General features: G+C 64.8%; 2 protein-coding genes and 1 long non-coding RNA gene across 6 annotated transcripts; all 3 read left to right on the forward strand.

The window, feature by feature from the left end:
* The first annotated feature begins 288 nt into the window (after nucleotides 1–288).
* Nucleotides 289–2,544, forward strand: OPA3 (outer mitochondrial membrane lipid metabolism regulator OPA3). The gene is made up of 2 exons (XM_069882670.1): nucleotides 289–472; nucleotides 1,961–2,544. The coding sequence occupies exons 1-2, from the start codon at nucleotides 331–333 to the stop codon at nucleotides 2,533–2,535; spliced, it is 717 nt and encodes a 238-aa protein (XP_069738771.1). The 5' UTR covers nucleotides 289–330; the 3' UTR covers nucleotides 2,536–2,544.
* Nucleotides 2,545–11,433: 8,889 nt separating this feature from the next.
* LOC138734864 (uncharacterized) lies at nucleotides 11,434–13,297 on the forward strand. The gene is made up of 3 exons (XR_011339647.1): nucleotides 11,434–11,518; nucleotides 13,062–13,106; nucleotides 13,235–13,297. It is a non-coding gene; the product is annotated as an uncharacterized lncRNA (long non-coding RNA).
* A 2,295-nt stretch (nucleotides 13,298–15,592) lies between these two features.
* On the forward strand, nucleotides 15,593–22,398 carry RTN2 (reticulon 2). Of its 4 annotated transcripts, none has more exons than XM_069882673.1 (7): nucleotides 15,593–15,650; nucleotides 16,800–17,004; nucleotides 18,311–18,449; nucleotides 20,483–20,565; nucleotides 20,652–20,698; nucleotides 21,336–21,394; nucleotides 22,173–22,398. In XM_069882673.1, the coding sequence occupies exons 1-7, from the start codon at nucleotides 15,638–15,640 to the stop codon at nucleotides 22,248–22,250; spliced, it is 624 nt and encodes a 207-aa protein (XP_069738774.1). In that variant the 5' UTR covers nucleotides 15,593–15,637; the 3' UTR covers nucleotides 22,251–22,398. The 4 variants fall into 4 exon arrangements, with proteins under 4 accessions (XP_069738774.1, XP_069738775.1, XP_069738777.1 ...); XM_069882674.1 differs by having other exon boundaries at nucleotides 20,496–20,565; XM_069882676.1 differs by lacking the exon at nucleotides 20,652–20,698 and having other exon boundaries at nucleotides 20,496–20,565.
* The last annotated feature ends 3,334 nt before the right edge of the window (nucleotides 22,399–25,732 follow it).

A 25,732-nucleotide genomic window follows, 5' to 3' on the forward strand; every position in this document is an offset into this window, starting at 1 on the left:
TCAGGTGTGTCCAGCGCCACCCACGAGTATCTCAGTGTCACCCACGAGTGCCCCAGTGTCACCCAGGGACGTCTCAGTGTCCCCAAGGGGTGTCCAGCGCCACCCACGAGTGTCCCAGTGTCACCCTTAGGTGTCTTGTCCTCCTGGGAGGGGGCGTGTCCCCTCGCTAGGGGGCGCGTCCTACCACTAGGGGGCGTGTCCCTCCTCTAGGGGGCGTGTCCCTCCTCTAGGGGGCGTGTCCTCGGGCTCGTCGCCGCGGTGACGTCACGCACGCGCCGGGTTCGGGGTCCCGGGGTCGGAGAAGGGGGGGAGGGGGGGGGGGCGGTGGCGATGGTGGCCGGCGCGTTCCCGCTGGCCAAGCTGGTGACGCTGGGCGCGAGGCAGCTGAGCCGCCCCCTGGCCGCCCGGATCAAGGCCGGAGCCCGAGCGAGTCCCTTCTTCAGGGCCTACATCTGCCTGCCCCCCGCCCAGCGTGAGGGGGGGACACCGGGAACGGAGGGGGGGGCACCGGGGGCTGGGGGGAACTGGAGGGGAGGGGACACAGGGAACGGGGGGGACGGGAATTGGGGGGACACAGGGAATGGGGGGAGGGGGGACGGGAATTGAGGGGGCACCAGTACTGGGGGAGCTGGAAGGGAGGGGACACAGGGAATGGGGGGGGGACACTGGGAATTGGGGGGGGGAGAATGGGAATTGGGGGGCACTGAGGGCTGGGGGGAGCTGGAAGGGAGGAGACACAGGGGACGGGGGGGGACACTGGGAATTGGGGGGTCACTGAGGGCTGGGGGGAGCTGTAAGGGAGGGGACACTGGGAATTGGGGGGCAGTGAGAGCTGGGGGGAGCTGGAAGGGAGGGGACACTGGGAATGGGGGGGGGACACTGGGAATTGGGGGGGAGAATGGGAGTTGGGGGGCACTGAGGGCTGGGGGGAGCTGGAAGGGAGGGGACACAGGGAATGGGGGGGACACTGGGAATTGGGGGGTCACTGAGAGCTGGGGGGAGCTGGAAGGGAGGGGACACTGGGAACTGGGGGGGCACCGGTACTGAGGGGAGCTGGAAGGGAGGGGACACAGGGAATGGGGGGGGGGACACTGGGAATTGGGGGGGCACAGAGAGCTGGGGAGCTGGAAGGGAGGGGGGACACCAAGAATAAGGGGGGGAATGGGAATTAGGGGGGAGTTGTAAGGGAGGGGGGGTGTTACTGGGAACAGGGGGGGTGTTACTGGGAACAGGAGGGGTGTTACTGGGGTCAAGGGGGTGTCCACAGTGGGGGGGACAAGGAATGAGTGGAGGGAAGAGGGCGGCTGGGGAGCACTGGGAATGGGGAGGGGGTTACTGGGAATGTGGGAGGGGGTTACTGGGGTTAACAGGGTGTCCACGGGGGGGGACAAGGAATGAGAGGAGGGAAGAGAGCTGGGGAGCACTGGGAATGGGGAGGGGGTTACTGGGAATGGGAAAGGGGTTGCTGGGAATGTGGGAGGGGGTTACTGGGGTCAAAGGGGTGTCTACGGGGGGGGGCAAGGAATGAGTGGAGGGAAGAGAGCTGGGGAGCACTGGGAATGTGGGAGGGGGTTACTGGGAATGTGGGAGGGGGTTACTGGGATCAAGGGGGTGCCCACAGGGGGGGGGACAAGGAATGAGTGGAGGGAAGAGGGCTGGGGAGCACTGGGAATGTGGGAGGCGGTTACTGGGAATGGCGAAGGGGTTACTGGGAATGTGGGAGGGGGTTACTGGGAATGTGGGAGGGGGTTACTGGGGTTAACGGGGTGTCCACAGTGGGGGGGACAAGGAACGAGTGGAGGGAAGAGGGCTGGGGAGCACTGGGAAGAGGGCGGCGCAGGGAACTGGGGGGGATGGGAAGGGGCTACTGGGAATGGGGGGGGTTACTGGGAATCTTGAGAATTGAGGGGGGTGCAGGGGGGTGTTTTATATCATGTGTGTCCCCCCCCTGCCCCCGCAGTGTATCACTGGGTGGAGATGCGCACCAAGATGCGGCTGATGGGTTTTCGGGGCGCGGCGGTGAAGCCGCTGAACGAGGAGGCGGCGGCCGAGCTGGGGGCCGAGCTGCTGGGCGAAGCCATCGTCTTCGGCGTGGGCGGCCTCTGCGTCTACCTGGAGTACGCGCGGCAGGCGGGGCAGGCGCGGCGGCGCGAGGACGAGCAGGCGGCCACCCTCCGGGAGCTGCGGGAGCGGCTGCAGCGCCTCGAGGAGCTGCTGGAGGCCGGGGCGGGGAGCGGAGCCTCGAATCGGGTGCTCGACGCCTCGAATCAGCCGCTGGAGGCCTCGAACCGGCCGTCTGAGGCCTCGAACCGACAGCCTGACAGCTCAAACGGGGCTCCTGTTGGGGCTGGCCACGCCCCCGGCTCCTCTGGCCACGCCCCCGGCTCCTCTGGCCACGCCCCCGGCTCCTCTGGCCACGCCCCCGGCTCCTCTGGCCACGCCCCTTCCAGCCACAACAATAGGGGCTCAGGCCACGCCCCCTCGGGCTCAGGCCACGCCCCCTCAGGACACGCCCCCGTGGGCTCAGGCCATTAAAGGCACCTGCTGGGCTTCCTGCTTCTCCTTTGGGGGCGGGGCTAATGGGAGGGGCGGGGCTAAAGGGTATGTAGGGTGGGAGAATAGGGGTGGCTGGGGTTAAGGCTGGGTCACGTGGTCTGGGGGCGGGGCCAAACGGGGGTCATGTGACCTGTGGGGCGGGGCCAAACGGGGGTCATGTGACCTGTGGGGGCGGGGCCAAGCGGCGCCATTGAAGCCTTCGAAGCCCCCTCCCCTCCCCGCCTTGGTGAGGGGGGTGATGTGGGTGCTGAGGTCTCATATAAAATGACTGGGTTTATTGGGGGGGTTTACTGGGGGCACTGGGAGGGCACTGGGGGGCTCTGGTGCCCAGTGCCAGGGCGCAGTATCCGGTATAGGTGCCTGGTTCCCGGTGCTGGTTCCCATTCCCAGTGCCCGGGATCTGCTGCTGGTGCCTATTTCAGTGCCCGGTGCCCATTCCCGGTGCCCGGTTTCAGTGTCCAGTTGCTATTCCCATTCCTGGTTTCAGTGCCCGGTTTCCATTCCTGTCCGCGGTTTTGGTGCCCAGTTCCGCTTCCCATCACCTGGTTTCAGTGTCCGGTTCCCATTCCCAGTACCTAGTTTCTGATTCTGGTCCCCATTCCTGTGCCCAGCTTTGGTGCCAGTTCTCATTCCTGGTGCCCAGTTTAAGCACCTGGTTCCCATTCCCATGCCTGGTGCCTGGCTTCAGTGCCCGGTTTTAGTTCCCAGTTCCCATCCCTGTTCCTGGTTTCGGTGCTCGGTTCCCATTCCCTTTCCCAGTTTCGGTGCCCGGTTCCCATCCCCGTTCCCAGTTTCGGTGCTCGGTTCCCATTCCCTTTCCCAGTTTCGGTGCCCGGTTCCCATTCCCTTTCCCAGTTTTAGTTCCCGGTTTCCATTCCCTTTCCCAGTTTCAGTGTCCGGTTCCCATTCCCTTTCCCAGTTTCAGTGCCCGGTTCCCATTCCCGTTCCCAGTTTCAGTGCCCGGTTCCCATCCCCGTTGCCACTTTCGGTGCCCGGTTCCCATTCCCGTTCCCAGTTTCGGTGCCCGGTTCCCATTCCCGTTGCCACTTTCAGTGCCCGGTTCCCATTCCCTTTCCCAGTTTCGGTGCCCGGTTCCCATTCCCTTTCCCAGTTTCGGTGTCCGGTTCCCATTCCCGTTCCCACTTTCGGTGCCCGGTTCCCATTCCCGTTCCCACTTTCGGTGCCCGGTTCCCATTCCCGTTCCCACTTTCGGTGCCCGGTTCCCATCCCCGTTCCCAGTTTCAGTGCCCGGTTCCCATTCCCGTTCCCAGTTTCGGTGCCCGGTTCCCATCCCCGTTCCCAGTTTCAGTGCCCGGTTCCCATTCCCGTTCCCAGTTTCAGTGCCCGGTTCCCATTCCCGTTCCCACTTTCGGTGCCCGGTTCCCATTCCCGTTCCCAGTTTCGGTGCCCGGTTCCCATTCCCGTTCCCAGTTTCAGTGCCCGGTTCCCATTCCCGTTCCCAGTTTCAGTGCCCGGTTCCCATTCCCTTTCCCAGTTTCAGTGCCCGGTTCCCATTCCCTTTCCCAGTTTCGGTGCCCGGTTCCCATTCCCGTTCCCACTTTCGGTGCCCGGTTCCCATTCCCGTTCCCAGTTTCAGTGCCCGGTTCCCATTCCCGTTCCCACTTTCGGTGCCCGGTTCCCATCCCCGTTCCCAGTTTCAGTGCCCGGTTCCCATTCCCTTTCCCAGTTTCGGTGCCCGGTTCCCATCCCCGTTCCCAGTTTCGGTGCCCGGTTCCCATCCCCGTTCCCAGTTTCGGTGCCCGGTTCCCATTCCCTTTCCCAGTTTCGGTGCCCGGTTCCCATCCCCGTTCCCAGTTTCAGTGCCCGGTTCCCATTCCCGTTCCCAGTTTCGGTGCCCGGTTCCCATTCCCGTTCCCACTTTCGGTGCCCGGTTCCCATCCCTGTTCCCAGTTTCAGTGCCCGGTTCCCATTCCCTTTCCCAGTTTCGGTGCCCGGTTCCCATTCCCTTTCCCAGTTTCAGTGCCCGGTTCCCATTCCCTTTCCCAGTTTCGGTGCCCGGTTCCCATTCCCGTTCCCAGTTTCGGTGCCCGGTTCCCATCCCCGTTCCCAGTTTCGGTGCCCGGTTCCCATTCCCTTTCCCAGTTTCGGTGCCCGGTTCCCATCCCCGTTCCCAGTTTCAGTGCCCGGTTCCCATTCCCGTTCCCACTTTCGGTGCCCGGTTCCCATCCCCGTTCCCAGTTTCAGTGCCCGGTTCCCATTCCCGTTCCCAGTTTCGGTGCCCGGTTCCCATCCCCGTTCCCACTTTCGGTGCCCGGTTCCCATCCCCGTTCCCACTTTCGGTGCCCGGTTCCCATTCCCGTTCCCAGTTTCGGTGCCCGGTTCCCATTCCCGTTCCCACTTTCGGTGCCCGGTTCCCATTCCCGTTCCCAGTTTCGGTGCCCGGTTCCCATTCCCGTTGCCACTTTCAGTGCCCGGTTCCCATTCCCTTTCCCAGTTTCGGTGCCCGGTTCCCATGCCCTTTCCCAGTTTCGGTGCCCGGTTTTAGTTCCCGGTTCCCATTCCCGTTCCCAGTTTCAGTGCCCGGTTCCCATCCCCGTTCCCAGTTTCAGTGCCCGGTTCCCATTCCCGTTCCCAGTTTCGGTGCCCGGTTCCCATTCCCGTTCCCAGTTTCAGTGCCCGGTTCCCATCCCCGTTCCCAGTTTCAGTGCCCGGTTCCCATTCCCGTTCCCAGTTTCGGTGCCCGGTTCCCATTCCCGTTCCCAGTTTCGGTGCCCGGTTCCCATTCCCGTTCCCACTTTCGGTGCCCGGTTCCCATTCCCGTTCCCAGTTTCAGTGCCCGGTTCCCATGCCCTTTCCCAGTTTCAGTGCCCGGTTCCCATTCCCTTTCCCAGTTTCAGTGCCCGGTTCCCATGCCCGTTCCCAGTTTCAGTGCCTGGTTCCCATTCCCGTTCCCAGTTTCGGTGCCCGGTTCCCATTCCCGTTCCCAGTTTCGGTGCCCGGTTCCCATCCCCGTTCCCAGTTTCAGTGCCCGGTTCCCATTCCCGTTCCCACTTTCGGTGCCCGGTTCCCATCCCCGTTCCCAGTTTCGGTGCCCGGTTCCCATTCCCGTTCCCAGTTTCGGTGCCCGGTTCCCATCCCCGTTCCCAGTTTCAGTGCCCGGTTCCCATCCCCGTTCCCAGTTTCGGTGCCCGGTTCCCATCCCCGTTCCCACTTTCGGTGCCCGGTTCCCATCCCCGTTCCCAGTTTCAGTGCCCGGTTCCCATTCCCGTTCCCAGTTTCGGTGCCCGGTTCCCATTCCCGTTCCCACTTTCGGTGCCCGGTTCCCATTCCCGTTGCCACTTTCAGTGCCCGGTTCCCATTCCCTTTCCCAGTTTCGGTGCCCGGTTCCCATTCTCGTTCCCAGTTTCAGTGCCCGGTTCCCATTCTCGTTCCCAGTTTCAGTGCCTGGTTCCCATCCCCGTTCCCAGTTTCAGTGCCCGGTTCCCATTCCCGTTCCCAGTTTCGGTGCCCGGTTCCCATTCCCGTTCCCAGTTTCGGTGCCCGGTTCCCATTCCCGTTCCCACTTTCGGTGCCCGGTTCCCATTCCCGTTCCCAGTTTCAGTGCCCGGTTCCCATTCCCGTTCCCAGTTTCAGTGCCCGGTTCCCATGCCCTTTCCCAGTTTCAGTGCCCGGTTCCCATTCCCTTTCCCAGTTTCAGTGCCCGGTTCCCATGCCCGTTCCCAGTTTCAGTGCCTGGTTCCCATTCCCGTTCCCAGTTTCGGTGCCCGGTTCCCATTCCCGTTCCCAGTTTCGGTGCCCGGTTCCCATCCCCGTTCCCAGTTTCAGTGCCCGGTTCCCATTCCCGTTCCCACTTTCGGTGCCCGGTTCCCATCCCCGTTCCCAGTTTCGGTGCCCGGTTCCCATTCCCGTTCCCAGTTTCGGTGCCCGGTTCCCATCCCCGTTCCCAGTTTCAGTGCCCGGTTCCCATTCCCGTTCCCAGTTTCGGTGCCCGGTTCCCATCCCCGTTCCCAGTTTCAGTGCCCGGTTCCCATTCCCTTTCCCAGTTTCAGTGCCCGGTTCCCATTCCCGTTCCCAGTTTCAGTGCCCGGTTCCCATGCCCTTTCCCAGTTTCAGTGCCCGGTTCCCATTCCCTTTCCCAGTTTCAGTGCCCGGTTCCCATGCCCGTTCCCAGTTTCAGTGCCTGGTTCCCATTCCCGTTCCCAGTTTCGGTGCCCGGTTCCCATTCCCGTTCCCAGTTTCGGTGCCCGGTTCCCATCCCCGTTCCCAGTTTCAGTGCCCGGTTCCCATTCCCGTTCCCACTTTCGGTGCCCGGTTCCCATCCCCGTTCCCAGTTTCGGTGCCCGGTTCCCATTCCCGTTCCCAGTTTCGGTGCCCGGTTCCCATTCCCGTTCCCAGTTTCGGTGCCCGGTTCCCATCCCCGTTCCCAGTTTCAGTGCCCGGTTCCCATCCCCGTTCCCAGTTTCGGTGCCCGGTTCCCATCCCCGTTCCCACTTTCGGTGCCCGGTTCCCATCCCCGTTCCCAGTTTCAGTGCCCGGTTCCCATTCCCGTTCCCAGTTTCGGTGCCCGGTTCCCATTCCCGTTCCCACTTTCGGTGCCCGGTTCCCATTCCCGTTCCCACTTTCGGTGCCCGGTTCCCATTCCCGTTCCCACTTTCGGTGCCCGGTTCCCATTCCCGTTCCCACTTTCGGTGCCCGGTTCCCATCCCCGTTCCCAGTTTCAGTGCCCGGTTCCCATTCCCGTTCCCAGTTTCGGTGCCCGGTTCCCATCCCCGTTCCCAGTTTCAGTGCCCGGTTCCCATTCCCGTTCCCAGTTTCAGTGCCCGGTTCCCATTCCCGTTCCCACTTTCGGTGCCCGGTTCCCATTCCCGTTCCCAGTTTCGGTGCCCGGTTCCCATTCCCGTTCCCAGTTTCAGTGCCCGGTTCCCATTCCCGTTCCCAGTTTCAGTGCCCGGTTCCCATTCCCTTTCCCAGTTTCAGTGCCCGGTTCCCATTCCCTTTCCCAGTTTGGTGCCCGGTTCCCATTCCCGTTCCCACTTTCGGTGCCCGGTTCCCATTCCCGTTCCCAGTTTCAGTGCCCGGTTCCCATTCCCGTTCCCACTTTCGGTGCCCGGTTCCCATCCCCGTTCCCAGTTTCAGTGCCCGGTTCCCATTCCCTTTCCCAGTTTCGGTGCCCGGTTCCCATTCCCGTTCCCACTTTCGGTGCCCGGTTCCCATCCCCGTTCCCAGTTTCGGTGCCCGGTTCCCATCCCCGTTCCCAGTTTCGGTGCCCGGTTCCCATTCCCTTTCCCAGTTTCGGTGCCCGGTTCCCATCCCCGTTCCCAGTTTCAGTGCCCGGTTCCCATTCCCGTTCCCAGTTTCGGTGCCCGGTTCCCATTCCCGTTCCCACTTTCGGTGCCCGGTTCCCATCCCTGTTCCCAGTTTCAGTGCCCGGTTCCCATGCCCTTTCCCAGTTTCAGTGCCCGGTTCCCATTCCCTTTCCCAGTTTCGGTGCCCGGTTCCCATTCCCGTTCCCAGTTTCGGTGCCCGGTTCCCATTCCCGTTCCCAGTTTCGGTGCCCGGTTCCCATTCCCTTTCCCAGTTTCGGTGCCCGGTTCCCATCCCCGTTCCCAGTTTCAGTGCCCGGTTCCCATTCCCGTTCCCACTTTCGGTGCCCGGTTCCCATCCCCGTTCCCAGTTTCAGTGCCCGGTTCCCATTCCCGTTCCCAGTTTCGGTGCCCGGTTCCCATTCCCGTTCCCAGTTTCAGTGCCCGGTTCCCATTCCCGTTCCCAGTTTCAGTGCCCGGTTCCCATTCCCGTTCCCAGTTTCAGTGCCCGGTTCCCATTCCCGTTCCCAGTTTCAGTGCCCGGTTCCCATTCCCGTTCCCAGTTTCAGTGCCCGGTTCCCATGCCCTTTCCCAGTTTCAGTGCCCGGTTCCCATTCCCGTTCCCAGTTTCAGTGCCCGGTTCCCATTCCCGTTCCCAGTTTCGGTGCCCGGTTCCCATTCCCGTTCCCAGTTTCGGTGCCCGGTTCCCATTCCCGTTCCCACTTTCGGTGCCCGGTTCCCATTCCCGTTCCCAGTTTCAGTGCCCGGTTCCCATTCCCGTTCCCAGTTTCGGTGCCCGGTTCCCATTCCCGTTCCCAGTTTCGGTGCCCGGTTCCCATTCCCGTTCCCACTTTCGGTGCCCGGTTCCCATTCCCGTTCCCAGTTTCAGTGCCCGGTTCCCATGCCCTTTCCCAGTTTCAGTGCCCGGTTCCCATTCCCTTTCCCAGTTTCAGTGCCCGGTTCCCATCCCCGTTCCCAGTTTCAGTGCCTGGTTCCCATTCCCGTTCCCAGTTTCGGTGCCCGGTTCCCATTCCCGTTCCCAGTTTCGGTGCCCGGTTCCCATCCCCGTTCCCAGTTTCAGTGCCCGGTTCCCATTCCCGTTCCCAGTTTCGGTGCCCGGTTCCCATCCCCGTTCCCAGTTTCGGTGCCCGGTTCCCATTCCCGTTCCCAGTTTCGGTGCCCGGTTCCCATCCCCGTTCCCAGTTTCAGTGCCCGGTTCCCATCCCCGTTCCCAGTTTCGGTGCCCGGTTCCCATCCCCGTTCCCACTTTCGGTGCCCGGTTCCCATCCCCGTTCCCAGTTTCAGTGCCCGGTTCCCATTCCCGTTCCCAGTTTCGGTGCCCGGTTCCCATTCCCGTTCCCACTTTCGGTGCCCGGTTCCCATTCCCGTTGCCACTTTCAGTGCCCGGTTCCCATTCCCTTTCCCAGTTTCGGTGCCCGGTTCCCATTCTCGTTCCCAGTTTCAGTGCCCGGTTCCCATTCTCGTTCCCAGTTTCAGTGCCCGGTTCCCATCCCCGTTCCCAGTTTCAGTGCCCGGTTCCCATTCCCGTTCCCAGTTTCGGTGCCCGGTTCCCATTCCCGTTCCCAGTTTCAGTGCCCGGTTCCCATCCCCGTTCCCAGTTTCAGTGCCCGGTTCCCATTCCCGTTCCCAGTTTCGGTGCCCGGTTCCCATTCCCGTTCCCAGTTTCGGTGCCCGGTTCCCATTCCCGTTCCCACTTTCGGTGCCCGGTTCCCATTCCCGTTCCCAGTTTCAGTGCCCGGTTCCCATTCCCGTTCCCAGTTTCAGTGCCCGGTTCCCATGCCCTTTCCCAGTTTCAGTGCCCGGTTCCCATTCCCTTTCCCAGTTTCAGTGCCCGGTTCCCATGCCCGTTCCCAGTTTCAGTGCCTGGTTCCCATTCCCGTTCCCAGTTTCGGTGCCCGGTTCCCATTCCCGTTCCCAGTTTCGGTGCCCGGTTCCCATCCCCGTTCCCAGTTTCAGTGCCCGGTTCCCATTCCCGTTCCCACTTTCGGTGCCCGGTTCCCATCCCCGTTCCCAGTTTCGGTGCCCGGTTCCCATTCCCGTTCCCAGTTTCGGTGCCCGGTTCCCATCCCCGTTCCCAGTTTCAGTGCCCGGTTCCCATCCCCGTTCCCAGTTTCGGTGCCCGGTTCCCATCCCCGTTCCCACTTTCGGTGCCCGGTTCCCATCCCCGTTCCCAGTTTCGGTGCCCGGTTCCCATTCCCGTTCCCACTTTCGGTGCCCGGTTCCCATTCCCGTTGCCACTTTCAGTGCCCGGTTCCCATTCTCGTTCCCAGTTTCAGTGCCCGGTTCCCATTCTCGTTCCCAGTTTCGGTGCCCGGTTCCCATGCCCTTTCCCAGTTTCAGTGCCCGGTTCCCATTCCCGTTCCCAGTTTCGGTGCCCGGTTCCCATTCCCTTTCCCAGTTTCGGTGCCCGGTTCCCATTCCCGTTCCCACTTTCGGTGCCCGGTTCCCATTCCCGTTCCCAGTTTCAGTGCCCGGTTCCCATTCCCGTTCCCAGTTTCAGTGCCCGGTTCCCATGCCCTTTCCCAGTTTCAGTGCCCGGTTCCCATTCCCTTTCCCAGTTTCAGTGCCCGGTTCCCATGCCCGTTCCCAGTTTCAGTGCCTGGTTCCCATTCCCGTTCCCAGTTTCGGTGCCCGGTTCCCATTCCCGTTCCCAGTTTCGGTGCCCGGTTCCCATCCCCGTTCCCAGTTTCAGTGCCCGGTTCCCATTCCCGTTCCCACTTTCGGTGCCCGGTTCCCATCCCCGTTCCCAGTTTCGGTGCCCGGTTCCCATTCCCGTTCCCAGTTTCGGTGCCCGGTTCCCATCCCCGTTCCCAGTTTCAGTGCCCGGTTCCCATCCCCGTTCCCAGTTTCGGTGCCCGGTTCCCATCCCCGTTCCCACTTTCGGTGCCCGGTTCCCATCCCCGTTCCCAGTTTCAGTGCCCGGTTCCCATTCCCGTTCCCAGTTTCGGTGCCCGGTTCCCATCCCCATTCCCACTTTCGGTGCCCGGTTCCCATTCCCGTTGCCACTTTCAGTGCCCGGTTCCCATTCCCTTTCCCAGTTTCGGTGCCCGGTTCCCATTCTCGTTCCCAGTTTCAGTGCCCGGTTCCCATTCTCGTTCCCAGTTTCGGTGCCCGGTTCCCATTCCCTTTCCCAGTTTCAGTGCCCGGTTCCCATTCCCTTTCCCAGTTTCGGTGCCCGGTTCCCATTCCCGTTCCCAGTTTCGGTGCCCGGTTCCCATTCCCTTTCCCAGTTTCAGTGCCCGGTTCCCATTCCCTTTCCCAGTTTCAGTGCCCGGTTCCCATTCCCTTTCCCAGTTTCGGTGCCCGGTTCCCATTCCCTTTCCCAGTTTCAGTGCCCGGTTCCCATCCCCGTTCCCAGTTTCAGTGCCCGGTTCCCATGCCCTTTCCCAGTTTCGGTGCCCGGTTTTAGTTCCCGGTTCCCATTCCCGTTCCCAGTTTCAGTGCCCGGTTCCCATTCCCGTTCCCAGTTTCAGTGCCCGGTTCCCATCCCCGTTCCCAGTTTCAGTGCCCGGTTCCCATTCCCGGTTCCCGTTCGGCTCCTCCCGCCCCTCCCCGCCCCTCCCCTCCCCGCCCCCCCCCCCGCCCTTTGTCCGCGGTGGCTGCGCGGGGCCGGGGGCACCGGGAGCCCCATGCGGGGGTCGCCGCCATGGGGCAGGTCCTGGGCTTCGCCCACTGCAGTACGGACCGGGGAACGGGAACGGGGACCGGGAGGGGGTGGGGGAACCGGGAATGGAGGCACCGGGAGGGGCTGGGGATGGAGGGACCGGGGTGGAGGCACCGGGAGGGGCTGGGGATGCGGGAACCGGAATGGGAGCACCGGGAATGGAGGCACCGTGGATGGAGGCACCGGGAGGGGGTGGGGATGCAGGAACCGGGGCTGGTGGTACCGGGATGAGGGTACCGGGAGGGGCCAAGAATGGGGGTGCTGGAGATGGAGACACCGGGGGTGCGGGAACCGGGGATGGAGGGACCGGGAGGGGCCGTGGCACCGGGGATGAGGGTACCGGGAGGGGCCAAGGGTGGCGGCAGAGGGGATGGAGGCACCGGGAGCGGCTGGGGATGGAGGCACCGGGGATGGAGGCACCGGGGATGGAGGCACCGGGAGCGGCTGGGGATGGAGGCACCGGGGATGGAGGCACCGGGGATGGGGGCACCGGGAGGGGCTGAGGATGCAGGAGCCGGGATGGAGGCACCGGGGATGGAGGGACCAGGATGGAGGTACCGGGAGTGGTTGGAGATGTGGGAACCGGGGATGGAGGCACCGGGAGGGGCTGAAGATGCGGGAACCGGGGATGAAGGCACCGGGGATGGGGGCACCGGGAACCGGGAGGGGCGGAGGCACCGGGGATGGGAGCATCAGGATGGGAGCACCGGGAATGGAGGTACCGGGGATGGAGGCACCGGGAGGGGATGGGGATGAAGGAACCGGAGATGGAGGCACCGGGGATGGGGGTAGAGGGCATCGTGAAGGGTGGCGGCACCGGGGATGCAGGAACCGGGGTTGGAGGGACCGGGATGAGGGTACGGGGAGGGGCCAAGAGTGGCGGCACCAGGGATGGAGGCACCGGGAGCGGCTGGGGATGAAGGAACCGGGGTGGAGGCACCGGGGATGGGGGGACCGGGAGGAGCTGGGGATGAGGGAACCGAGGACGGGAGCACCGGGGCTGGGGGCACCGGGAGGGGCTGAGGATGCAGGAGCCGGGATGGAGGCACCGGGGACGGACGGACCGGGAAGGGATGGGGATGCAGGAACCAGGATGGAGGTACCGGGAGTGGTTGGAGATGTGGGAACCGGGGATGGAGGCACCGGGAGGGGCTGGGGATGAAGGCACCGGGGATGGAGGCACCGGGAGTGGCTGGGGATCCGGGAACCGGGAGGGCAGCACCGGAGATGGGGGTACCGGGAACCGGGAGGGGCTGAGGCATCGGGGATGGAGGCACCGGGAGTGGTTGGGGATCCGGGAACCGGGAATGGAGGTACCGGGAGGCACCGGGAGGGCCTGGGGATGGAGGCACCGGGGATGGAGGCACCGGGAACCGGGGAGGGGCGGAGGCCCCGGGGATGCAGGAACCGGGAGGGGTCGGAGATGGGGATACCGGGAGAGGAAGAGGATGGAGGCACTGGGGGGGGGTGGGGTGGGTACCGGGAGGAGGAGGAGGAGGGGGGGCACAGGAGCCGGTTTGGGGGCCCCCCCATCCCTTCCCCCCCACCTCCCTTAGAGGAGGCTCCATCCACGGCCTCCACCACGCCGGACTCCACGGAGGGTAAGTGGGGTACCCCCCCCCTCAATTTGGGGTGCAATTTGGGGAGGGGGGGGGGGATGATACTCCTACTTCCCTCCCCTTCAACCCCCCCCCCCCCCCTAAAATCCTCCCTCTCCAAAAATAAAAAGGTGGCAACGAGGAGTCGGAGTTCCCCGAGCTGCAGGCGGAGCCCCCCGAGGAGGAAGAGGAGGATGAAGATGGGGGGGGGGGCTCCAGGGAGAGGGGGACCCCCCCCTTCCCACCCCCCCCACGAACTCACCTTCTCCTACATCGCCTTTAGAGGGGAAGGGGGAGCCCCCCCCCAACCCCGCGACCCCCGACGGGGGCGCCCCCCCTACCACCACCCCCCCCTCCCGGAGGAGCTCGGGGTCCCCCCGGGCCACGAGACCCCCCCCAAAAAAGCACGAGGAGCCCCCGCCCCCCCCTCTCGAGGGGCAGATGGGGATGGGGGGGACGCTGGGGGGGGCTGAGGAGGAGAAGACCCCCCCGATAAGCCTGGGTATGGGGGCCAAGGGGGAAATTTTGGGGTGACTGTGGCGGGGGTTGGTTGGTAGAAGGGTCTGGGGGGGCGGTTTGGGGTGGTTTATGGGGGGGTTGGTTGATAGAAGGGTCTGGGGGGGCAGTTTGGGGTGATTTATGGGGGGGTGTTGGTTGGTTCCCCCCCCAACTCCCCTGACCCCCCCTTTTCTCCTCAGCAGCCCCCCCTCCGCTGCCCCCCCCGCCACTCCCTGCACCCCCCCCAGCGCCCCCCCCGCACCCAGAGCCCCCAGTGCCCCCCGACCACACGGAGACCACGGAGGGAGCTGAAAGCCTGGGTGAGCTGGGGGCGGCACTGGGAGGCACTGGGGGGGCACACGGAGGCACTGGGAGGTGCCTGGGGTGTACTGGAAGGTGCCTGGGGGGGCACTGGAGGGCACCAGGAGGTGTTGGGGGGCACTAGGCAGCACTGGGAGGTGCTGGGGGGCACTGGGCAGCACTGGGAGGTGCCTGGGGGGCACCAGGAGGTGCTAGGGGGGCACTGGGAGGTACTGGAGGGCACCTGGAGGCACTGGGGAAGCACTGGGAGGCACTGGGAGGTGCCTGGGAGGCACCAGTAGGTACTGGGAGGCACTGGGATGCGCTGGGGGAGCACTTGGAGAGTTGGGGAGGGTGGGGGGGATGTATTGGGTTCACTGGTAGGTGCTGGGGGGCACTGGGGGGCACTGGGAGGTACTGGAGGGCACCTGGAGGCACTGGGGAAGCACTGGGAGGTGCCTGGGGGGCACCAGTAGGTACTGGGAGGCACTGGGATGCGCCGGGGGAGCACTTGGAGAGTTGGGGAGGGTTGGGGGGGTGTATTGGGTTCACTGGTAGGCGCTGGGGGGCACTGGGAGGTGCCTGGGGGGCACCAGGAGGTGCTAGGGGGCCACTGGGAGGTACTGGAGGGCACCTGGAGGCACTGGGGGAGCACTGGGAGGCGCTGGGGAAGCACTGGGAGGCACTGGGAGGTGCCTGGGGGGCACCAGTAGGTACTGGGAGGCACTGGGATGCGCTGGGGGAGCACTTGGATACTTGGGGAGGGTGGGGGGGGTGGTACTGGGAACACTGGGAGGCTGTGGGTGGGCACTGGGCAGCACTGGGAGGAGCTGGGGGCCACTGGGCAGCACTGCAAGTTGCCTGGGAGGCACCAGGAGGTGCTGGGAGGTACTGGGAGGCACTGGGGGAGCACTTGAAGAGTTGGGGAGGGTGTGGGGGGGGTGTACTGGGTTCACTGGTAGGCATTGGGCAGCACTGGGAGGGCCTGGAGGGGCACTGGTCAGCACTGGGAGGTACTTGATGGGGTCACTAGGAGGTGCTGGGGGGTTCTGGGAGACACTGGGAGGCACTGGGGGGCACTGGGAGGGACACTGGTCAGCACTGGGAGGCTGGGGGGGGCACTGGGAGGCGTGAGGAGGGCAGAGGGCACGGTACTGGGAGGTGCCTGGGGGGCACCAGGAGGTACTGGGGGGGCACTGGGCAGCACTGGGAGGCACTGGGGGGCACCAAGAGGTCCTAGGGGAGCACTCGGAGACTTGGGGAGGGTGGGGGGGTGGTACTGGGAACACTGGGAAGCTATGGGGGGGCACTGGGCAGCACTGGGGGGCACCAGGAGGTGCTGGGGGGGGTACTGGGCAGCACTGGGAGGTGCTTGAGGGGTCACTGGGAGGTGCTGGGGGGGCACTGGGAGGCGCTGGGGGGCACTGGGCAGTACTGGGAGGTTCCTAGGGGGCTCTGGGAGGCGCGGGGAGTCACTGGAGGGCACTGGGAAGGACACTGGTCAGCACTGGGAGGCTGGGGGGGGCACTGGGAGGCAGAGGGCACGGTACTGGGAGCACTGGGAGGCGTTGGGGGAGGTGTGGGAGGGGCACTGGGAACACTGGGAGGCGGGGGGGAGTCGGGTTTCAGGGTGGCCTCGGGCGCCGGGGCAGGATTGGCAGCTAAAAATAGGGGTGACCCCCTCCCCCCAAAAAATTTAGCACCCCCTCCCCCCCCCAGAAGCACCCGCGGCAGCCATGGAGGGACAAGGTGGGGACTGGGAGCACTGGGAGGTGCTAGGGGGCTACTGGGAGGCTCTAGAGAGGGTACTGGGTGCACTGGGAGGCACTGGGATGTGCTAGGGGATTACTGGGAGGTGCTGGGGGGGTACTGGGAGCACCAGGAGGCACTGGAGGAGGCACTGGGAGGTGCTAGGGGGTTACTGGGAGGCTCTAGAGGGGGTACTGGGTGCACTGGGAGGCACTGGAGGGGATACTGGGAGCACTGGGAGGTGCTAGGGGAGTACTGGGTGGCTCAAGAGGGGGTACTGGGTGCACTGGAGGGGATACTGGGAGCACTGGGATGTGCTAGGCAGGTACTGGGGAGCTCTACAGGGGATACTGGGAGCACTGGGAGGTGCTAGGGGGTTACTGGGAGGCTCTAGAGAGGGTACTGGGTGCACTGGGAGGCACTGGAGGGGATACTGGGAGCACTGGGAGGTGCTGAGGGTGTTACTGGGAGGCTCTACAGGGGGTACTGGGTGGCACTGAGGAGGCGCTGGGAGCACTGGGAGGCACTGGGAGCACTGGGAGGCACTGGGAGCACTAGGTGTCACTGGAAGGCACTGGGGAGCACTGGGTGTTACTGGGAGGCACTGGGGAGCACTGGGTGTCACTGGGAACACTGGGGTGGCCCTGGGGCTCGCTGGGAGGCACTGGGTGTCACTGGGAGCACTGGGTGTCAGTAGGAGCACTGGGAGGCACTGGGGAACACTGGGTGGCACTGGGGAGCGCTGGGTGTCACTGGGAGCGCTGGGGTGGCCCTGGGGCTCTCTGGGTGTCACTGGGAGCACTGGGTGTCACTGGGTGTCACTGGGAGCACTGGGGAGGCACTGGGTGTCACTGGGAGGCACTGGGTGGCACTGGGAGGCACTGGGTGGCACTGGGAGCACTGAGGTGGCCCTGGGGCTCGCTGGGAGGCACTGGGTGTCACTGGGAGGCACTGGGAGCACTGGGTGTCAGTAGGAGCACTGGGGAACACTGGGGAACACTGGGTGTCACTGGGGAGCGCTGGGGTGGCCCTGGGGCTCGCTGGGAGGCACTGGGTGGCACTGGGAGCACTGGGAGGCACTGGGAGCACTGGGAGGCACTGGGAGCACTGGGAGGCACTGGGAGCACTGGGATCCCCCCTGTCCCGCAGTGTGGGCGCTGCTGTCCTGGCGAGCCCCCGGCCCCTCGGCGCTGGCGCTGGTAGCCTCGCTGGCCACGCTGGGCTCGCTGGCGCGGTTCGGGGTGGTCACCGTGGGCTCCCACGCGGCTCTTGCCGTCCTGGCCGTCACCGTCCCCCGGCGCCTCTACCGGGCCGGCGTGAGGTCCCTGCGGCGGCTACCGGCCACCCCGGCACGGTAGGTAGTCACCTCAGACCCCGATGGCCACCTCAGATCCTCCCGTGGCCACCTGGATCCCCAGGGCCACCCAAGATCCTCCCACGGCCACCTGGAGCCCCATGGCCACCTCAGACCCCCAGTGGCCACTCAAGACCCTCTTATGGCCACCTGGAGCCCCATGGCCACCAGGACCCTCCCATGGCCACCAAGGCCCTCCCATGGCCACCTGGAGCCTCATGGCCACCCAGGACCCTCCCATGGCCACCGGACCCCAACGGCCACCCAAGACCCTCCCATGGCCACCTGGATCCCCATGGCTACCCAGGACCCTCCCAGGGCCACCCAAGATCCTCCCATGGCCACCTGGACCCTTAAGGCCAAGGCCACCCAAGATGTTCCCATGGCCACCTAGACCCCTATGGCTTCTCTAGACCCTCCCATGGCCACCCAAGACCTTTCCATGGCCACCTGGAGCCCCATGGCCACCTCAGACCCCCAGTGGCCACCCAAGACCCTCTTATGGCCACCTGGAGCCTCATGGCTACCCAGGACCCTCCCATGGCCACTTAAGACCCTCCCATGGTCAACCAGGACCCCCCAATGGCCACCCGAGTCCCTCCCATGGCCACCTGGAGCCTCATGGCCACCCAGGACCCTCCCATGGCCACCCAAGTCCCTCCCATGGCCACCCGAGACCTTCCCATGGCCACCCGAGACCTTCCCATGGCCACCTTAGACCCTCCCATGGCCCTCAAGACCCTCTCATGGCCACCCAAGACCTTCCTATGGCCACCTAGACCCCTATGGCTTCTCTAGACCCTCCCATGGCCACCCAAGACCCTCCCATGGCCACCCTAGACCCTCCCGTGGCCACCTAGACCCCTATGGCTTCTCTAGACCCTCCCATGGCCACCCAAGACCCTCCCATGGCCACCCAAGACCCTCCCATGGCCACCTAGACCCTCCCATGGCCACCCAGGACCTTCCCATGGACACCTAGACCTTCCCATGGCCAACCAAGACCTTCCCATGGCCACCCAAGACGTTCCCATGGCCACCTTAGACCCTCCCATGGCCACCCAGGACCTTCCCATGGACACCTAGACCCCTATGGCTTCTCTAGATGTTCCCATGGCCACCCAAGACGTTCCCATGGCCACCTTAGACCCTCCCATGGCCACCCAGGACCTTCCCATGGCCACCTAGACCCCTATGGCTTCTCTAGACGTTCCCATGGCCACCCAAGACGTTCCCATGGCCACCAAAGACCCTCCCGTGGCCACCTGACCCCCGTGTCACACACGTCCCCGCTGTCCCCTGGCAGGACGCAGCCCGAGGGCCCCGTGGGGCTGAGCCCCGAGCAGCAGCAGCTCTGGGCGCGGCGCCTGGCCCGGCACCTCAGCGCCGCCAAACACACCCTCACACGCCTCTTCCTCGTGCACAGCCTCCCCGAGTCCCTCAAGGTGACACGGGGACACAGGGGACACGGGGGGGCATGGGGGACTTGGGGACATGGGGGGCATTGGGGGGGATTGGGGACATGGGGGGGAATTGGGGACATGGGGGACACTGGGGACATGGGAGACACTGAGGACACTGCTGGGGACACTGGGGATGTGGGGTCATTGGGGATATGGGGGACACTGGGGACGTTGGGGACATGGGGGACATGGGGACTTAGGGGGCATTGAGGACATGGAGGACATCAGGGACATGGGGGTCATTGGGGACTTGGAGGACACTGGGGACACTGCAGGGGACACTGGGGACATGGGGGACTTGGAGGACTTGGGGGGCACTGGGGACACTGCTGGGGACACTGAGGACATGGGGGACATGGGGGACTTGGAGCTTATGGGGGACATGGGGGACACGAGGGACACACTGAGTATGGGGACATGGAGGACACTGGGGACATGGGGTCATTGGGGACATGGGGGTCACTGCTGGGGACAAGGGGAACATTGGGGACATGGGGGACACTGGGGACATGGGGGACACCAGGGACATGGAGGTTGTGGGGGTCATTGGGGACATGGGGGACTTGAAGCTTATGGGGGACACGAGGGACACACTAAGCATGGGGACACTGGGAGCATGGGGGACTTGGAGGACATTGGGGACACTGCTGGGGACACTGGGGACATGGGGGACACCAGGGACATAGAGGTTGTGGGAGTCATTGGGGACATGGGGGACTTGGAGCTTATGGGGGACACGAGGGACACACTAAGCATGGGGACACTGGGAGCATGGGGGACATGGGGGACTTGGAGGACATTGGGGACACTGCTGGGGACACTGGGGACATGGGGTCATTGGGGACATGGAGGACACGATGGATGTGGAGGTTGCAGGGGTCACTGGGGACATGGGGGACATGGAGCTTGTAGGGGACACGGGGGACACGAGGGACACACAGAGCATGGGGACATTGGGGACATAGGGGACATGGAGGACACTAGGGACATAGGGGACATGGAAGACACTGGGGACATGGGGGTCACTGCTGGGGACATGGGACAAGGGGGACATTGGGGACATGGGGGACTTGGAGCTTATGGGGGACACAGGGGACATTGGGGACATGGAGGACACCAGGGACGTGGAGTTTGTGGGGGTCATTGGGGACACTGGGGACTTGGAGGACACTGCTGGGGACACTGCTGGGGACACTGGGGACATGGAGGTTGCGGGGGTAATTGGGGACATGGAGGACACTGGGGACATGAGGGACACGAGGGATGCTGGGGACATGGGGTCATTGGGGACATGGAGGTCATTGGAGACATGGGGGACACCAGGGACATAGAGGTTGCAGGGGACATGGGGTACATGGAGCTTATGGGGGACACGGGGGACAAGGGGACACTGGTGACATGGGGGACATTAGGGACATGTGGGGAGATACTGGGGGACACAGGGGGGGTTGGGGACACCTGTGGACATGGAGGGGGGGCAAAGACAATGGTGTTGACCATGGCCATGGTGGCCCCGGTGGTGGCCCTGGTGGTGACCACGGTGTTGACCATGGCCATGGTGATGGCCTTGGTGGTGACTATGGCCATGAGGGTGGTTGTGGTGGCCCTGCTGGTGGCCTTGGTGGTGACCATAGGGTTGACCATGGTCATGGTTGTGGCCTTGGTGGTGGCCCTAGTGGTGGCCATGGTATTGACCATGGGGTTGACCATGGCCATGGTGGCCCTCGTGGTGGCCCTGGTGGTGACCATGGGGTTGACCATGGCCATGGTGGTGGCCCCGGTGGTGGCCCTAGTGGTGACCATGGTGGTGACCATAGCCATGGTGACCCTGGTGGTGACCACGGTGGTGACCCTGGTGGTGACCATGGCCCTGGTGGCCCCAGTGGTGGTCTTGGTGGTGACCATGGTGTTGACCATGGCCATGGTGGTGGCCCCGGTGGTGACCATGGCCATGGTGGTGCTGGTGGTGGCCGTGGTGGCCCTGGTGGTGGCCCTGGCGGTGCCGGTGACCCCAGGCTGTGGCCGCAGTTCGCCTTCTTTTTCTACCTGCTGACCTACGTGGGGGCCGTCTGCAACGGGGTGACGCTGCTGGGAGCAGGTACGGGGACAGGGGACACTGGTGGGGACACAGGGATGGGGACAGGGGGACGGGGGACGTGGTGTGAAGTGTCACCTCCTGTCCAGGCATCATCTGCGCCTTCACCTTCCCTGTGCTCTACCAGCACCACCAGGTATGGGGACACGGGGACACCAGGGGACATGGGGGTCTGGGGAGGGTTGGGGACACCAGGGGACATGGGGGACACCAGGGGATATGGGGGTCTGGGAAGGATAGGGGACATGGAGAGGGTTGGGGACACCAGGGGACATGGAACATTGGGGTCCAGGGAGCGTTGGGGACATGAGGGACACCAGGGGACATGGGACATTGGGGTCTGGAGAGGACTGGGGACACCAGGGGACATGGGGACTGGGGAGGGTTGGGGACATGGGGGACACCAGGGGACATGGGGTCTGGGGAGAGTTGGGGACACCAGGGAACATGGGACATGGGGGACACCAGGGGACATGGGGTCTGGGGAGGGTTGGGAACATGGGAGACACCAGGGGACATGGGGACATAGGGAGGGTTGGGGACACCAGGGGACATGGGAGACACCAGGGGACAAGGGACATGGGGGTCTGGGGAGGGTTGGGGACATGGGGGACACCAGGGGTTGGGGTCTGAGGAGGGTTGGGGACACCAGGGGACATGGGGACATAGGGAGGGTTGGGGACACCAGGGGACATGGGGGACACCAGGGGACATGGGGGTCTGGAGAGGGTTGGGGACATTGGGGTGACCCAGGGGGTCCCCGCTGTCCCCAGGCGCAGATCGAGCAGAGCCTGGACCTGCTGAGGAGCCACCTGGGCCACCTCCGAGCCAGGTGAGGGGCCCCGAACCCCAAAACCGACCCCGAGGACCCCAAAACCACACCCTGAAATGACCCCACCCCCCCCCGAACCCCAAAACCGACCCCAACCCCACCCCTGGACCCCAAAACCCCACCTAAGACCCCAACTCCTGCGCCCCAAACCCACCCTTGAACCCCTAAACTGAATCCCTTGTGCTCCAAACCCCACCCCGAAACCCCAAACTGCCCCCCCAAAACCCTCAACCTGGCCCCTGGCCCCCCAAAATCCGCTCTGGGCACCCCCAAAACCACACTCTGACCCCATCACCCCCCAAAAAACGGTGCCCTGTGAGTTTTGGGGCACCCCTGAAGATTTTTGGGGTGTCCTTGGGGGAGATCGGGTTGCTCCGGTGTTTAGGATGCTCTGGGAGATTTTGGGGTGCCCTTGGGTGGGGCTTGGGGTGCTTCAGGGGGTTTTGGGGTGCTTCAGGGGGTTTTGTGGTGCCCCTGGGGGGTTTAGGCTGCCCTTGAGAGGTTTTGGGGTGCCTCAAGGGGTTTTGGGGTGCCCCTTGGGGGGGGCTCGGGAGCTTTAGGGGGGTTTGGGTGCTTCAGGGGGTTTTGGGGTGCCCCAGGGGGAGCTTGGGGTGCTTCAGGGGGGTTTAGGCTGCCCCTTGGGGGGTTTTGGGGTGCCCCTGGGGGGGTTGGGGTGCCTCAAGGGGTTTTGGGGGGCCCCTGGGGGGGAGTTGGGGTGCTTCAGGGGGTTTTGGGGTGCCCCAGCACCCCCTAACCCCCCCTCTCCCCCCTCCCCCAGGATCCGAGCCGTGCTCCCCAGTTCCAAACTGGGAAGGCATTGACCCTCCCAGTGTCCCCCCCCCCCACTCTGAGGTGACACTGGGGGGGGAGGGGTGGATTTGGGGTCCCTCTATCACCCGGCCAGACCCCATAGGAGGGGGTCACGGGGGGGGGAAGAGGGGGGGCTGGGTGCCTCCTCCCCCCCCCCAGTGGGGGGGGGCACTTTAATAAAAACTCTTGTGACACCCCCTGGGTCATCGTGGAGGGGGGGGGACAGGAATGGGGGACAGGGGGGACATTGGGGGGGACAGTGGGGACGGGGGGGACAGTTGGGGTGGGGGGGACAGTTGGGGATGGGGGGGGACAGTTGGGACGGGGAAGATGGGGGGACATTGGGGACATTGGGGATGGGGGGAAAGTTGGGGTGGGGGGACAGTGGGGACAGGGGGGGACATTGGGGATGGGGGGGACAGTGGGGACATTGGGGACATTGGGGATGGGGGGGACATTGGGGACATGGGGGATGGGGGACAGTTGGGGTGGGGGGGACAGTGGGGACATTGGGGGGACAGTGGGGACATTGGGGATGGGGGGGACAGTTGGGGTGGGGGGGACATTGGGGATGGGGGGGCAGTTCTGGGGGGGGACAGTGGGGATGGGGGGACAGTTGTGGGGGTGGGGGACAGTTGGGGATAGGGGGACATTGGGGACATTGGGGATGGGGGGACAGTTGGGGTGGGGGGGACAGTGGGGATGAGGGGGGACAGTGGGGGACATTGGGGATGGGGGGACAGTTGGGGTGGGGGGACAGTGGGGATGGGGAGGACAGTTGGGGACAGTTGGGGACATTGGGGATGGTGGGACAGTGGGGGTGGGGGGGGTCAGTGGGGACAGTTGGGGTGGGGGGACAGTGGGGATGGGGGGGGGACAGTGGGGGATGGGGGGGGACAGTGGGGACGGGGGGGGGGGGGACCTAGGGAGGGCTCGGGGGCGGGGTGGGGGTGTTGGGGACACTGGGAGCCCCTCCCGATGTGTCCCCCCTCTCCTCCGTGTCCCCTGTCCCACTCCTCTCGCTCCCCCCTCACCCCCCCCCCCCCCCTTTTATCCCGAGTCCCTCCAACCCCGAGAAACGCGCGGGAACCCCGCGGCGCAGGCCACGCCCCCTCCCGCCCTGGCCACGCCCCCAATGGCCTCAGGCCACGCCCCCTCCCGCACTGGCTACGGCCCCGGGACCTCAGGCCACGCCCACAAGGCGCTCAGGCCACGCCCACAAGGGCCTCAGGCCACGCCCTCCCCTCCGCCGTTGCCGCGCGCCCCGCGGTTGCTACGCGACGTAAACAGAGGACGCCGGACGCGGTGACGTCAGAGGGATGGAACGCGGTCACCGGGGCGACGGCGGCTGTTTACGGCGGGGACCGAGGGGACAGCGGGGAGGGGGGGAGGGGACCTGGGATGGGGACAGCGGGATGGGGACAGGGACAGCGGGGATGGGACAGCGGGGGATGGAGAGGGGAGGGGGATGGGGACAGGAATGGGGACAGCGGGATGGGGATGAGGACAGCGGGGACCGGGACAGCGGGGCTGGGGACAGTGGGATGGGGACCAGGACACTGGGGAGTGGGACATCAAGGATGGGATGGGGATGGGGACAGGAATGGGGACAGTAGGATAGGGATGGGGCCTAGAATGGGGACAGCAGGATGGGGACGAGGACAGTGGGGAGTGGGACATCAAGGATGGGATGGGGAGGGTGACAGGGACAGGAATGGGGACAGTGGGGATGGGGATGGGACCTAGAATGGGGACAGCGGGGACCGGGACAGCAGGATGGGGACGAGGACAGCGGGGACTGGGACATCAAGGATGGGATGGGGATGGGGACAGGAATGGGGACAGTAAGATAGGGATGGGGCCTAGAATGGGGACAGCGGGGACCAGGACAGCTGGGGATGGGGACAGCAGGATGGGGACCAGGACAGTGGGGACTGGGATAGTGAGGACAGGCCCGGGACAGAGGGGATGGGGAGGGATGGGGACAGGGACAGGAATGGGGACAGCATGATGGGACTGTGGGATGGGACAGGGACAGAGGGGATGGGGAGGGATGGGGACAGGGACGGGAATGGGGACAACAGGGTGGGGATGGGACCTAGAATGGGGACAGCAAGGATGGGGATGAGGACAGCGAGGATGGGGACATCAAGGATGGGATAGGGATGGAGATGGGGACAGGAATGGGGACAGCAGGATGGGGATGGGGCCTAGAATGGGGACAGCGGGGACCGGGACAGCCGGGGATAGGGATGGGGACAGGAATGGGAGCAGTAGGATAGGGATGGGACCTAGAATGGGGACAGCAGGATGGGGACCAGGACAGCGGGGACTGGGACATCAAAGATGGGATAGGGAGGGTGACAGGGACAGGAATGGGGACAGCGGGATGGGGATGGGACCTAGAATGGGGACAGCGGGGATGGGGAAGAGGAGGCTGAGGGGAGAGCTCGTTGCTCTCTCCAACTCCCTGAGAGGAGGTTGTGGAGAGGAGGGAGCTGGGCTCTTCTCCCAAGGGACAGGGGACAGGACGAGGGGGAACGGCCTCCAGCTCCACCCGGGGAGCCTCAGGATGGACAGCAGGAATAAATATTTCACAGAAAGGGTCATCGGGCACTGGAACAGAGAGGGGGTTGAGTCCCCTTCCCTGGAGATAATTAAAAGATGGGTACACGAGGTGCTGAGGGACATGGGTCAGTGGTTGATGGGAATGGTTGGACTCGATGATCCGGTGGGTCTCTTCCAACCTGGGGATTCTACGATTCTGTGGGACAGCAGAATGGGGACATCAAGGGTGGGACAGGGACAGAGGGATGGGGAGGGATGGGGACAGGGACAGAGACAGGAACGGGGACAGGAGGATGGGGACCAGGAGAGCTGGGGATGGGGAAGGGGACAGCAGGGATGGGGGTCTGGACAGCAGGGTGGGGATGGGACCTAGAATGGGGACAGCGGGGACCGGGACAGCGGGGACTGGGACATCAATGATGGGACTGGGACATCAGGGATGGGACTGGGACAGGGATAGGGACAACAGGATGGGGATGGGACCTAGAATGGGGACAGTGAGGATGGGGACAGCTGGGGATGGGGATGGGGACCAGGACAGTGGGGACTGGGACATCAAGGATGGGATGGGGATGGGGACGGGGACGGGGACAGGAATGGGGACAGCGGGATGGGGACATCAAGGATGGGACCGAGACAGAAGGAATGGGGACAGCGGGGACACCGAGAATGGAAGCGGCATCAGGAATGGGGATGAGACACCGGGACCGGGGGCTGAGGTGCCAGCCCAGTGGGGACACTGGGGACAGGGACACAGGGAAGGGGACACCGGGACCAGGTCCGGGACCCGGGAACGAGCATGGGGACACGGGGACACCGGGAAGGTGACGGGGGCGGGGACACCCGGGGCTGCCCCCCAGGCTCCGCCCCCCGGGGCTGGGGGCGGAGCAACAACGAATGAATGGAGGAGTGAGGGAATAAATGAATGAATGAATGGGGGGGGCGTGGGAACGGCTCCTC

The sequence above is a fragment of the Phaenicophaeus curvirostris genome, unplaced genomic scaffold (assembly GCF_032191515.1).
Source record: "Phaenicophaeus curvirostris isolate KB17595 unplaced genomic scaffold, BPBGC_Pcur_1.0 scaffold_277, whole genome shotgun sequence".
NCBI lineage: Eukaryota > Metazoa > Chordata > Aves > Cuculiformes > Cuculidae > Phaenicophaeus > Phaenicophaeus curvirostris.